This window comes from Podospora pseudocomata (assembly GCF_035222375.1).
Source record: "Podospora pseudocomata strain CBS 415.72m chromosome 2 map unlocalized CBS415.72m_2, whole genome shotgun sequence".
NCBI lineage: Eukaryota > Fungi > Ascomycota > Sordariomycetes > Sordariales > Podosporaceae > Podospora > Podospora pseudocomata.
This window is the reverse complement of record NW_026946365.1, coordinates 976,795-990,352: the sequence shown is the minus strand read 5'-3', so window position 1 is coordinate 990,352 and position 13,558 is coordinate 976,795. Positions and strand designations below refer to the sequence as shown.

The 13,558-nt window shown below is 52.5% G+C and overlaps 6 protein-coding genes across 6 annotated transcripts; 4 read left to right on the top strand and 2 right to left on the bottom strand.

Annotated features, from left to right (window-relative positions):
* Positions 1–449: 449 nt before the first annotated feature.
* On the bottom strand, positions 450–1,450 carry imp3 (U3 small nucleolar ribonucleoprotein imp3; the record flags this gene model as incomplete). Its single annotated transcript, XM_062887075.1, has 6 exons — positions 1,244–1,450; positions 1,132–1,188; positions 1,050–1,080; positions 928–981; positions 790–870; positions 450–734 (listed from the first exon to the last, which is right to left on the bottom strand). Exons 1-6 carry the CDS (start codon positions 1,285–1,287, stop codon positions 450–452), a joined length of 552 nt encoding a protein of 183 aa, XP_062746859.1. The 5' UTR covers positions 1,288–1,450.
* Positions 1,451–1,542: 92 nt separating this feature from the next.
* Positions 1,543–2,570, top strand: QC762_201850 (uncharacterized protein). Its single transcript, XM_062887074.1, has 2 exons — positions 1,543–2,056; positions 2,262–2,570. Exons 1-2 carry the CDS (start codon positions 1,646–1,648, stop codon positions 2,460–2,462), a joined length of 612 nt encoding a protein of 203 aa, XP_062746858.1. The 5' UTR covers positions 1,543–1,645; the 3' UTR covers positions 2,463–2,570.
* A 275-nt stretch (positions 2,571–2,845) lies between these two features.
* On the bottom strand, positions 2,846–5,454 carry QC762_201840 (uncharacterized protein). The gene is made up of 2 exons (XM_062887073.1): positions 3,082–5,454; positions 2,846–3,022 (listed from the first exon to the last, which is right to left on the bottom strand). The coding sequence occupies exons 1-2, from the start codon at positions 5,415–5,417 to the stop codon at positions 2,857–2,859; spliced, it is 2,502 nt and encodes an 833-aa protein (XP_062746857.1). The 5' UTR covers positions 5,418–5,454; the 3' UTR covers positions 2,846–2,856.
* Positions 5,455–6,282: 828 nt separating this feature from the next.
* On the top strand, positions 6,283–7,388 carry QC762_201835 (uncharacterized protein; the record flags this gene model as incomplete). The annotated part of the gene is made up of 3 exons (XM_062887072.1): positions 6,283–6,798; positions 6,858–6,937; positions 6,995–7,388. 3 exons carry the CDS (start codon positions 6,283–6,285, stop codon positions 7,386–7,388), a joined length of 990 nt encoding a protein of 329 aa, XP_062746856.1.
* Positions 7,389–7,865: 477 nt separating this feature from the next.
* On the top strand, positions 7,866–8,237 carry QC762_201830 (uncharacterized protein; the record flags this gene model as incomplete). The annotated part of the gene is made up of 1 exon (XM_062887071.1): positions 7,866–8,237. One exon carries the CDS (start codon positions 7,866–7,868, stop codon positions 8,235–8,237), a length of 372 nt encoding a protein of 123 aa, XP_062746855.1.
* A 433-nt stretch (positions 8,238–8,670) lies between these two features.
* On the top strand, positions 8,671–12,182 carry GTS1. The gene is given in 5 exon segments (XM_062887070.1): positions 8,671–9,559; positions 9,571–9,814; positions 9,887–9,903; positions 10,001–10,111; positions 10,188–12,182. 4 exon segments carry the CDS (start codon positions 9,700–9,702, stop codon positions 12,024–12,026), a joined length of 2,082 nt encoding a protein of 693 aa, XP_062746854.1. The 5' UTR covers positions 8,671–9,559; positions 9,571–9,699; the 3' UTR covers positions 12,027–12,182.
* The last annotated feature ends 1,376 nt before the right edge of the window (positions 12,183–13,558 follow it).

The window sequence follows — 13,558 nt, the reverse complement described above, 5'->3', positions numbered from 1 at the left end:
CACGTCGGAGGAGGAGATGAAGATAACGTATAGGAATTAGGACATGAACGAAAGACGATGCAATGAAGACTAAACGGGGGTGAAGGATGAATGGAATTGGAAGAAGTGTAGAGCAAGGGGATTGAATGTTGGTCTGCCGTCATCGAACACTTGCGTGGCAAACACTCCCACAAAGTATCTGATAAATGGAAAGAGCGCCGAACAATCTTGCCACGGGCCCCGAAGGCAGGTCAATCAGGGGAAGGAGACCTGGTGTTAGCATGGAAGGTACGCTTCAGGGACCTAGGCCAACCCATTGAATCAGCACAAATATCAAATCAAATCGGATTGTCTCACGAGATAACTAAAGCCAAACTGGCAAACTCTTGTCAACGCCCAAGTTTATCATCCGCCCATAATAACGCCAAAAATGCAAATGCCCCTAGCAAATCTACCCGTACCTTAACCCTCTAGAGCAGATCATAATCATCGAGCTTGTCGCGGTACTTCATGATGTTCCGCTTGATCTTGCTGTCAGCGGTCCAGGTGACGAAGTCCTCCATGCTTCTCGTCACCAGGAAGCTGGGATCTTGGATTTGCTCAACACCAACACGGACATGGCCCTGCTCCACCATCTTGGTGGCAGCCTGGACGGTCTCGGCCATGCGTAATCTGGTCATGACGACTGGTAACCGCCGTCTGGCAAGGGCTGAGACTGTGACTTTGTGCTCGACATTAGACAGCTTTGACTTGGTCTGGAATCACCAGTCAGTATGGGCATTTGCTTTATCATGGAATAGGGTCACACACCGAAAGAATGCCCATGTCATAGAGCTTGTCCAGAAGAAGGGTCTCGTGTTTTCTTCTGACCTCGTTATCTGGTGGAAGCAACTATCGAGGATTAGCATGCTGGTTTCAAGAGTCCACTCATTCGGAGACCAAACTTACACTAAGACGGTGGGCCAATTGCCGAAGAGAGCCACAAATCTTGTTGTATTTGTGCTTTGAAAAGGTCAGTAATGGTCCAGATGCAACAAAACAGCCAGATCCTCGATGCCATCAAAACATACATAATCCTCCGGCTTCTGAATCATATACCGCCTACCAACCATTAGCCCCAATTCATCAAAAACCACAGTACAGAATCCATACCTCGAAACATCATGATCCCGATGCTTGTTATCCTGCTTGTAATTGACAAAGTCATGCCTGCGCATCCCACATTAGCCTTTCTCCCTTTCTCGATCATTCCATCACCACCCACTTCTTCAAGAGCTTCTGCTCATGAAACTTGAGTTTCCTGACCATCCTTGCTGCTATCCGATTTGTCGCCGATCAAAAAGTCGATAGTTTCGTCTTTTGTTGTTTGCCGCAAGTTTGTCACTGATTAAATTCACCAGCAAAACAACAGCACCTTGATGGCATCCTGCAACCCAGAAATTTTGGAGAGCCTTATCGCCCCCCCACATCTGCCTGCCGCAACCCCTGTCTCACGCCAAGAACCACCCACCTCCCCACATTAAGCTTTCCAATTCCAACCAATCACGACATTCCAAGCCTCAAAATCAATAACCCACCAAAAACTATCGCGAACTGCACCGTTGAAGGTCGCTTGACGATACCTCCCCGCCAGCGCCGCCCACACTCACCCTGCCCATCAGCAACCATGTCCACCAAAACCTTCCGCCCCCTAGCCCTCCTCCGGCCAACAGCAAGATTCTACTCCTCCAAACCCACCCCCTCCCCCGCCCTCACCCGCTCGCCAGCTTCAACCAAACCCCCAACAGCAACCCCCTCCCCAACCTCAATCCTCGCCTCCCTCTTCGCCCCGGAACAACCCTCCGCCCCCTCCCCCACCGGCCACACCAACTACGGCTTCGAAGCCGCCGAGGATGTCGTCAAGCACCAGCACCGCGCCGACATGTACCTCCGCAAACATCCCCGCCGCTGGCGCGAAGGCGACGTCTACGCCCCCCACGACCTGAGCCCGGCCGAGGCCAAAAAGTGGAAGGTCGTCAAGAGCCCAAAGAGGGATGTGATTGACATGTTGGGGGTGAACCCGCTGGATAATTACAGGGTAGGTCTTGCAGTCCGGTTTCCTTGCTCAAAGATGAAAGTGGGTTGTATATCAGGGGCCGGCAGGAATGATGGAAATCATGGAAAGAAAGACATTAGACGAATCTGTTGGTGAAAGGGGAGGAGGAGGGAAGCTGTGGCAGAGAGAAAAGGAGGGCAGAGTAGCTGAAAGAAAATGGGTTCAGTTGCTAACACAGACAAAACAGAACTTCTCCATGATCTCCGAATTCATGACCCCCTTGGGCAGAATCATGCACTCCAAGGACACCGGCCTCCGTCCCGTCAACCAGCGCAAGATGGCCAAGGCCATCAGGAGGGCCATCGGTCTCGGCATCCACCCATCCGTCCACAGACACCCCGAAGTCATGAAGATGAGGGGGAGGATCAACACTGCCATGAATTTCTAGTAAAATTGCAACATGAGGGGAACAGGAAGACGGTGTCGGTGTATATTATTCAAATGAACTGTATCAATACAAATGGGCTACATTTTGTCATCAACCACCCCTGAGGTAAACCGGACAGCGTCGAGTGAAGAACTTGTAACAGCACAATAACCATCTCAACCTGGATTGTGTAAATCCCACACCCCAACCTTTCCAAGTGGTTTCATATATCTGTATATGTACAAAAGTTACAACAGTTCGAGATACAATTCGCTTTTCTATACACAGACACACACACACACACACACACACACACATTTTTTTGCATTTCAAACCCCAACCACCACCCCCTGGCCACCAAAATACCCCGAAATGACTTTTAGTTCATGTCGTTTAAATAATCCACCCACACTCTTCAAGCTTCAAACCTCCTCTCAATATTGTACTTTGGCCCATCAATCGTCTCCCTCCTCCCCGTCTTCTCCAGCTCACCCCATACCTCGGGGTGTTCCACCTTTGCCCAATCAGCGAACGCGTTCTTCCCTTCCATTGTGGGGATGGCATTGAATGTTACCCCCAGCCTAAAATTAGTCAGTATAAATCACTTCACCATAATAGAGGACAGAAAAAAAGAACCTACGTCTCTACCCCAACCCCATACCCCAACCCCAACCCCCTCTCCATCTCCCCAATCAACTTCTTCACCTCCTCCTGCGCCTTCCCGCTCGCCGCCAACGCCCCCAAATACCCATCAAACACCACCTTTGGAATCTCCAAATCCATCCTCACCATCTTCTTCCAAATCTCCCTCGCCGTCTCCTCCCCCCTCGGCGCCAGCTCGCAAGCCCACATCACAATCGCCAACGAGTTATAGCTCGGCCCCTCCCTGCTATTCGTGATATCCCTCCAGAAACCCAACGCATCAATCGGGTCCCCGCACGCCGCGTAAGCCAGCATCAGCCCATTGTACAACTTGGTGTTCATCTCCACCGTCGTGTCCATCTTGAGCATGTTGTGCACCATCCTCAGCGACTCCGCATCTGGGAACCGCCCGATACCCTCAAAGCACTTGACGTAAATGTCCGAGTTTGGTCTCTGGGCTGGGTTCCCGTGTCCGCGCATGTGTCCAAAGATGTAACACGCCATATCTGGTCTCTTGCGGTCAAAGAACGAGTCCATGAGCCGGACGCGCTCATCGGTCGAGGTTTCCGGGAAGAACTGTTTCAGTAATTGGTAGCAGTCCCAGACGCGGGCCGTGCTGATTTTGCGGTCGGTGATGTAGTCCATCATCGCCTGGCGGACTATGGCTCGCTCTTCGAGAGAGTAAGATACCGTGTGAAGTGAGAGGGTATCGATGACTTCAAACTGTTGGTCAAACCGCAAAAAGACACCGCAGAGGGATCTGGTAGTTTCCGGTTCGAGCGTGATATGTCGGTGCTCCAGGTCGGCAGTGACGCTGATAATCCTCTCCAGCGGTGGCTGTGAAGAGGCGCAAAGGGTGCGGAGATACTTGTTGACCACCGGAACGTCCTCGTCGCCTTGGACGACTTTCTGAAGCTTGCCATACACCTCCGCTGCGCCGCTCATGTCACCAGCGTCTAGTCGGTAATCTAGCTGTATAAGCATTGTTTGGATTGTCGGTGGTATTCGGAGCTCTCTTCCGAGCGTGGCAAACCTTTCCGCCAGGTAGGGGTTGTTGATCTCGGCAGCGGCGCTGATAAGAGAGTTGATTGTGTCGCCATCTGGTTCGAGCTTCCTGCTGGGGTCTTCAGTCTTTTGTGATCCCATAACCTTGAACATGCCCTTGATATCTTCCACGCCCTTCCCCTTGGCCAAGACGGCCCATTGAAATACAACGTCCCAGACCTGCTTTGTTGGCTTGGAGTTGACTACACCTTCCATGACCGATTCCAGCCACTCTTGCTCGTTGTTTCGTAGCGCAAATCGTACCACCGCCATGTATGTTTCAGAGTTGATGCTCCCAGCAAACAGTGGCTTGCTAAACCATTTCTTTGTTTCTTCAACTCTGTTGCGCTCGGCGTAGAATGTCGTCAAGATCTCGTGAACGCCAGCCAAGTACTTGACGCCGTTTTCCTTGACCAGTTTGCTGAATGATCGAATCAGTTCATCTTCCAAACCTTCGTTAGCAAGCCCTCGCAGGACCCGCATCCACATCCCGTTTGCTTTCTGAATAACCTTAACGCTATCATCAGTATAGGCCCCTACCCGCGACGGCTTTGGGAGGTTCTCCTGGTAGTCGTTCATCCTCTCCACAGCCTCCTGCGATGCCCCGAACCTCGTAAGGGCGGTAATGAAATAGGCAAAGAACGTGCTTTGATCTCTGTCCGAGATGCCAATCGCCTGCGTGATCTCCTCCTCGCTCAGCCCGATGGTCCGCATATGGTCTATCCTCCGCTTCGTTTCTCCATACACCAACCTCACCAACTCGAGGTGGTTATCCGCTTTTCCTCTCGGCGGCTGCACAGCAATCTCGAGTATGAGCTTGAGATCTGCAAACGTAAAAGAGTCTCCTCCGCCTTCGGTGGATAAAAGATGGCGCAACAGCCGCACGGCTAGAAAGGCCTGGGTCGAGTTTATGGACCCAGGAACACTGATACGGCGGCCTATTTTTGCTGCTCCTCCGCGCTTCCTCATATGGTTGAAAAACTCCTTAAAGCCGGTGACCAAGCCTTCTCTTTCGGGTGGGCGGGCATCTTCGACCTCGAGGGCCCTGAACTGGAGCAAGGTTTCATAGCCGGGCGGGACGTCGGGAGCTTTGAGTTCGCGGGCAGGCTTCTTGAACACGCCAAAGAAGGTTCTTCGAGGTGGTGTCGTGAGTGTCAACGAAGGTGTCGAGGCAGCGAGACATCGAGCGCGGGCGTGATAGCTCGAAAGCACAGAAGCGGGACATGGAGGGGCGCCAGGGCCGCCGGCCAGCAGTCGACGGTGGGCATTGCGAGTCAACTGCGACCGCATGTTGGGAGATGGAAAAGGAAAACTAGACCGAGGCAGCCGTGCACATGTTTGGTTGTGTTGTCGTCCTTTTGCCGTCGCAATGGCGGGCGGGGAGACGGATATCGACGGGAGCTTCTCTTTCCCAAGCTTTTTTCGCCAGAGCACCACTTGAATGATGACGCTCAATTTGCTTAGGTCTGCTTGCTGTGGCGACAGTGCTTGGCGCACTCAGGTGCTCTCCCCTGCAACCAAAGCTGCAATCAGCGGTCGGGTCCGATGATTTGCCGAAGCTTGACGTTCGGTGGCCCCTCCTCCAACGGGCGAACTGTCATGGACTCATGGACACTTCCATCTCGCAGCAATTGGATGCCCCTTGTCCAGTGTCTGATCCCTTTGTTGACTTTGGTCCAGCATGACTGACCCCTTTATTAATAGGGTGCAGCCTAGGACATTGGGCGGTCGCCGACGATGTCTTCCTGTCATCCATGGTGCTCCCAGGTCATCAGGCATGCCTTCCTCCATGGCTATCATGCCTTCCCCAGAGGTTGTCATTTGGCACAACCGTATTTTGCATGGAAAGGTTGAAAGCGCCACTGGGCAACATGACGTTTTTGCCCACCAACGCAAAATTTGAACACTTGGTCTGTTCCAAGTATATCAGGCGGTTTTCTTTCCTGGATCACTTATTTCTTTCTTTTCACTTCCAACACTTACTGATACACTTACTGATACACTTACTGATACACTTACTGATGCACTTACTGATATACTTACTTCTTACCATCTCTCACTTTCTCCCCAATCGAACCGAGAAACAGACGACATCATGATTCTGCTGCGGACATTTCTTGAATCCATCAGCTTCCTTTTTACTCGAAGACGAACCATGCCATTCCCCAAGTTGGAAGACGGGCCCAAGTTGGAAGACGGACCCAAGTTGGAAGACGTGCCCAAGTTGGAAGACGTGCCACGTATTATCGAGAATGAGCTGTCCTGTTGGCACGCTGATCTGGCATCCCTCCACGACATCTTCTATCGGCCGGGCCACGACGACGTCATCAGCATCTTTGTTCTTTGCGACGATATTATACATGCGCTTAGCGTGTCCAGCCGATGCGAGGGCAACTTCGACCACGACGCAGAGGACCTCCAGATCGAGTTCGACTTGATCTCAAGGACTAGGCTTGTCCAGCACCTGAGGAGCGCCATCCAACTCCGCAAACAGGCGCACAAGTGGGGCAACACTTTGCGGGAACTCAGCAGCAAGCTTGAGGGAGGGCCACGGGTGAGGTCCAGAATTGGACTCGGTGATTTGGCTACGACTTGGTCCGTTTATGTCGCGGCATGCAACCAGTTCAACCGTCGTTTCCTGTACAACGGCATCCTACTGTTCCTTCTGACGGTGAGTGTTTCCACTAACTTCTTGGCCACTTCAAGATACACCACTAACATAGCAAATAGTTCGTGAGCTGTACACTACTGCAAACATACTGGACCATCCCAGTCATTATTCTTGGCTATACAGTCTCTTGCTGCCAACAGTGCGTCTCCACCCCTCTTCGATAAGCAATGATCACAGAAGCTAACCAGCACCACAGTGCCTACAAGGAACACATCGAAGCTCAAGCTCAGCGTGTTCAGGTCATCAAACTTCTCAAGGACTCTATGGACGAGGTACCCAGCTTGTTAGAGCGGGCACAGGCTTGCGAGAACAAGATTACGGATCTAGTGAGGAGGTCGCGTGTCTATCCACCAACCATCTCCGACTTTATTACCATGGCCTGCAGAATACATGGGGAACCCAGTATGGACGAGAGAAAGGCTCGAGTGAATGTTATGGTGCCCCAGTGGATCGAGCTGTTTGGGAACCCTGACCTGCCTCAACATGGAGGATTGGACCAAGAGATGAGAAGGTTGGCAGGTGATATTGCCGACATGTTGATGTGGACTTTTGGGGATGCCGGCAGATATTCTGTGGATAGGGAGACTTGAGAGGAGACGAAGAGGGAGCATCAAATTTTGGGGTTCTGTGGGCCGGTAAGAGGGATGAAGCATGTGAGGTTTGCATTTGGGAAGGCTCTGATCCGAGTCATACGTCTTGCTGCGGTGTATGTCCGTGGCGATGAAGCGATTATACCATACGATCAAAGCTGCATGCTTTGGCAGTTTATTGGGAATAATAGAGAGCGTTGGTTTGGCCAATCTGCTTCGCAGTGTGGTGATGTTGTGAAGTCCAAGATGTCTTGAAGTTCATGGTTTGTGAAGCTCGAGTTCAACCCTAACCCTTCCTTCTGACCAAACAACACCAACCCACCCATCCATTCATCTCATTGGTCGCCTTTTCACTCACAACAGTCAACTTACACGACTTGCTCAACTTCCAACTTACAACTCACCGACAAAATCACCCACGAGTCACATCTACTCTTCTTCTCTGGTTTTGTTTTTCCGTCGTAGGTAGCGGACAAGATGTCACACACCGCCCCGCCAACAATCATATCCCTCAAAACCAACTTTTTGAGTGCTCAAACCCGCGCGTTGTCGAACCTGTTGCATCCGTCCCGCGCCTGGCAGACGACAAACGAGGAGTTACCGGACAAGGCTGTGAATGACGTGATGGCGAAGCTGAATAACAGGGTGCTGCAGCACTGCAAACGGGTGTATGCGCCACAGGCGACGAGGCATGTTGCTGAGCAGATTGAGGCGCTTTATATCTCCTCTTCTTACAAAAGTCTGGAGTTGGAGGGGGATGGGGGGGAGGGGGAAGGGGTGAGGGAGGGGGAGGATTTAGGTACGTACCTATATAAAAACAAGATGATGAGGGAAAGGAGTGGGTGCTGATAATGAATAGCGGAGGGGGGGGTGATTGAGAGGTTGGCGGATAGATGGGGGGGTGATGATGGGGAGGACGAGGAGGAGAGGGGGAGGTATGAGGAGCTGGTTGGGAGATTAAAGAGGTTGGAGGGGGAGAGGAAGGAGGTTGAGGGGCGGGTGAGGAGGTTGAGGGGGTTGAGGAAGCTGTTGGAGCCTTTTGAGGGGGCGGGGGAGTGTGTGCAGGAGAATTTGGTGGGGAGGAATGGGGAGGTGGAACAGGAGCTGGAGAGGATGAGGATGTTGCTTGTGAGGGTCGGGGGACGGGTGGTTGGGTTGCAGAGGCGGGGGGATGATGTGGATGGGGATGAGGAGATGGAGGGGGTTGAGGGGGTGTTGGGGAGGTTTTGAGGAGGTGATGGTTGGGTGGTGGGAGGGGAATAGGGGGCGTTTTGGAGTTGTGGTTCGCGATCTGGGCGTTGTTTGTTTTGGTCTTTTCTTCAAAGGGCTGGATGGTCTTATCCCGCACGAGGAAGACTTTGAAAATACAGATTAGAGCAGCACGATGAGTTTAGTGGAATATCGAAAACTCAGCTCTGGACTTGGTCTGTTGCTACCAAAACCTGATGTCTTCGAAGGTTTAAGACATGATCACTACCAAACTGTGCCATCACTGTCGGCCAAATTCTCGATATGCAATGACATCCTTCTCGAAAAAAGGGGCTGGTCCAGGCCCCCTGAGCTCGAGGGCCCTAGCGGGGCTGGGTGCTGAGAGGAATAACCGGGCTTCTGGGCAACAGTGCCGGTTACCCAGTGTTTCCCACCCGACCCAACACCACGGAACGCTTGCAAAACGCACGCGATCTTCCCCTTTGATGAACGGGTAAAAAGAACCCATGCAGATAACCTACAAAATTTCCTCTTGGCTTCGCGTGGGTGGCACGCCTCCATTCCAGGGTTGTGCGACACCATCCCCCGGGCATCCGAGCGCGGGAGCCCCCGTTTGGTAACCCCTCGTTGTCGTCAAGCGCTAGCGCGGTTGGACTTCTGCCGCCTTCAGGAGAAGAGGAAAAGAAAAAGAGGACAATTTTGTTGCCCGGAAGGATTGTGTAGATATTCCGTAGGAAGGTCGGGTGTGGTCTCCGTAAGGCGGCCAATAAGTAGTGAACACAAGAAAGGAGCTTCGGGTTTATTGTCATTGATCTCGGTTTATGCACAGTGATCTTCCCCTACGGCGAACACCCCTGTTGGAGCACCACGGGCCAGGCTGGGCAGAGAGGTCGTTGCGCGCGCGCTGTGGTTGGACTTTCTTTAGCGGTCCAAGTCTTCTCCCGACCTCCAAGTTTCGCCCGGCCACACACAGACACACACAAAGGACACCCAAAGTTTACCACGCCTACCTGACTTTGGTTCTTGTTTTCTTTAAACTTTCTCGGCGTGAAGCCACCATCCTGTCAAAACCAACTCCAACGCGCATCGGGCACGCGACGACATGTCGGGAGCCATGAGCAAGCGCCAGGCGGCGCGCAATGAGAAAGTCTTGCAAGAGCTTGTTCAGACCGTTCCCGGCAACAACTTTTGCGCCGATTGTTCAGCCCGGAATCCATGTAAATTGGCCTCCTTTTTCCTCTGATAATCTGTGTCGTACCTTGGACTGACCACACGCGCTTCCGCTATAGCTTGGGCATCATGGAGTGTATGTTAGGACCGAATCGGGCTCGCCCGCCTCCCCCACGCGACCCTCTGTAATTTCACCCGCGACGATGGCACTGTAACTGACAATCATGGGGCAGTTGGGCATCTTTTTGTGCATGCGGTGCGCTACCCTGCACCGCAAGATGGGGACACACGTGTCCAAGGTCAAGTCACTAAGCATGGACAGTTGGACCAACGAACAAGTCGATGTAAGGCCAGGCCACGATAATAGCCCCTCCCCCAGTGCCCCCGCCCCTCCGCGCCGAGGCTAATATTCCTGCGTAGAACATGAAGAAGGTCGGCAATGTTGTTTCGAACAAGATCTACAACCCCGACAACAAGAAGCCTTCCATCCCCGTCGACGTCGAAGAGGCCGACAGCGTTATGGAGCGATATATACGCTCAAAGTACATGAATCGGACCTTGGCCGCGGCCAAGAAGCACCACACCGGCAGCAGTGAAGATACCCCTCCTCCGCTCCCACCAAAGACCCCAAGCCGATTTGGCCTCCGTTCTGCCTCGTCGATATTTCCACTGGGCTCCAAGAAGAAGTCGAGTCCAGGCCGCGAACCGACTAGTCCTCGTGATGACCGATCTCACCCTCCACTTCGAAACAAGGGGTCTGCTGTGTTTGGCGTAAGCTTTTCGGCTGAACCGGACAAGGTGGAGGATACGGAGCAAAAGTTGACCAAACTCCGGGATATGGGTTTCACGGATGAAAGTAGGAATGCGATGGTTTTGAAGGGCGTGGGTGGAAACTTGGAGAAAGCGATTGAGGCCTTGGTACGGTTAGGAGAGGGCAGTGGAAGAGCACCCGGAGGCCTGTTGCAGCCAGTACGGACGTCATCGATGCCATTGAGCAGGAATTTGACGACAGGAACACCAACTTCGGCACGTCCGATCAGTCCAGCAAGTACAAACCCGTTCGACATGCTCGACACGCCGCCGCCACCACAGCCTTTGTCTTCGCAATCAACAGGGACTTTGCAGAACAAGAATCCGTATCTATCGACGAATCCTTTCGGTGCTCCCCCGCAGGCTCAACCAGCACCATCAGCTTTCGATTTGGCTTTCCAGAACTTATCACTAGCTCCTCCTCAGCAGCCATTATTCCCGAATCATACAGGCGGTCTACTTCCTCAACAGCAGCAGCAACAGGTACAGCAGACCCAAGCGATCTATCAACAGCAGCCGATGACGGCTCCACTTGGGGGTCCTTTTACTGGTATGGTATCGCCTGGGGAGCAGCCTTATGGCCAGGTGGGAGTGTATGGTAGCCAAACATATCCCCAGCCGCAACCTCTGCAACCCCAGTCAACTGGATACAATCCCTTTTTCCAGAACCAGCAGCCTCAACAGCAGCCATTGTCTGTCAATACTACTGGTTTCAACGGGAACTACGGGAACAACCCCTTTACCAAGTCACCAACCCGTCTCCAGTCACCAATGCTCAGTCAGATTCCCGAACAGACGCAGCAAAATTTCTACGCGACCCAGCCTCAACAGCAACCGCAGCAGTCGAATCCCTTCTTCTCTCAACAACCCAACGCTCTGCAGCAACCACAACAGCAGCAGCAGCAGCAGCAGCAGCAGTACGGACAGCTCTCACCCATGTTGCAAGCACCCCAGCAACAAGTACCACAACAGATGGGTCTCCCGCCCCAAGTGACCGGTTACTTCGCCCAGCACCAACCACAACAGCAGCAGCAGCAACTTCCATATCAGCAGCAAATGCCCGTGCAACAGCAAAGACCAGACAAGGCCTCCATCCTGGCTCTCTATGGCCAACAGCCCCATGTATCGGCAAACCCATATGGAGCTCCTCAGGACATAGCACAGGCCACACCAGTCCAAACACCCAACTCGCTTTACCCACCGTCTCAGCAGCCCCAGCAACAGCAGGCAGTGTCCACACCCGTTAGTCCCGCGGCGACGGGCAGCAAGAACCCGTTTGCGATGAGCATGGGCGGTGCGGCAGCGCCAGCAGCAGCTGCTGCTGCTCCTCAGCAAGAGCCAAAGCTGCACAATGTCAGCAGGGAGAGCATGATGGCTGTTGGGTTGGAGTGGACTAATGGCCGGCATAGCCCGGATGCGTTTTCGGGGTTGAGTGCCAGGGGGCGGTAATCTTGTGAGCAGGAGAGGGGTTTTTCATGGTTGGGTGTTCTTTGTACATAATAGGGAGGTTGATATCGAATTTTTGCTGAGATGGATGACTGGGGGGAAATGTGCGGGAGCTTGATTGTATTGATATACATTCTGTAGGAAGATATGGGCATGGAGCATGCTGAAAAAGTACATATATGGGATGGTGGTGGGGGGGTGATAAGTAAGTAAAAAAGGAGAGAGATATCATTGTATGGATGGGGATATTTTACACACTGTAATGGGGGGAATAAAACTGAGATGTTTTTGGATGGTTGGGGGCATTATTATTCATTCCACGTCACGCTTTTGTTGTCTGGTGTTGTGTTGTGCAAGGCTGAGTGTGAGACCTTGGAAGCTCTCGAAGATCGCAGCAAGGTTACCATTAGATCGAAACATGGATACGATACCCAGGCCATCCTTGTAAGGTTTCGAGGATCGAGGTCTGAGAAGGAAAATAAATGAGCATTTTGAGGGGTGGGGGTGGTACAGCAGTGAGGGTAACAACAGTTGGAGAATGCCTTCTTCCGGTGGTGTGAGACTTGAGCAGGTTCGTTGGTATCGATGGAAAGTGATGGGAGGGTGGTCCGATCTTAATCGAGCTGAAGTGGTTGGTTGAATGCTGGGCAGCGGCGCAAGAAATAACCACCACCATCGAGGACGGGGGAGAACGGTTACCCAAACGTCGTCTGAACTACACGGCGGCTCTTTTCTCCAAATCGTCAATCCCCCGGCTTCGATGGAGCAGTGGAGGTGGCTGTGGCAGCGCCATCCCGTCATTTTAGTCTCCCTCTCCTCCAGGTCTGCGCCTTCGTCAGCACAGCCGCTCTCAGCCTTACGCCGGTATCGAACATTCTCATCCATTCAATTCACCGCGACAAAACCAAGGCTTTAGGAATGGAAGTCCCATTTTGTCTCTAGTCTGCAATATGGCCTCCCGGATGCAAGTGAGAACGATGTTGGCACTGCACTGTACACATACCTTCGCGTATCACTCTGAACTCATCGTCTCCATTCATTCAAACACCACCCTTTCAATCATTTACCCTCAAATCACCAGTGAGATAGGTAGCCACCTAAAGACCCAAAATTTCACCAACTTCAGCACTGCCCCAAACAACACCACCCGCTCGCCGTATCATACCACCTAAACCTATACCCCATCCAGAGTTCGTGTCAACGTTAGCAGCCGCCGCCCTGAACACATCATTCAAACACCTTGCCACCATGTTGTATCACCTAACCTTCATATCCATCATCATCCAACTCACAATCTCGGGCAGCACTGACTGCCCTAACCCACATGCTTAACGTACCTGCCTGCCTGCCTTGTCGTCCAACCCAACCCAGGAATACAACGCAATTACTCTCTATTCTACCAATTATACCCCCGTTCATATGTAAACCAAACAGCCAATCACCCCCCTACCTACCCCCTTGTGCCATACCACACCACCATTCTCAAAGACACAACCGCCGGCCCAAATCATGCAACGGCACCAAACTTTGACTAG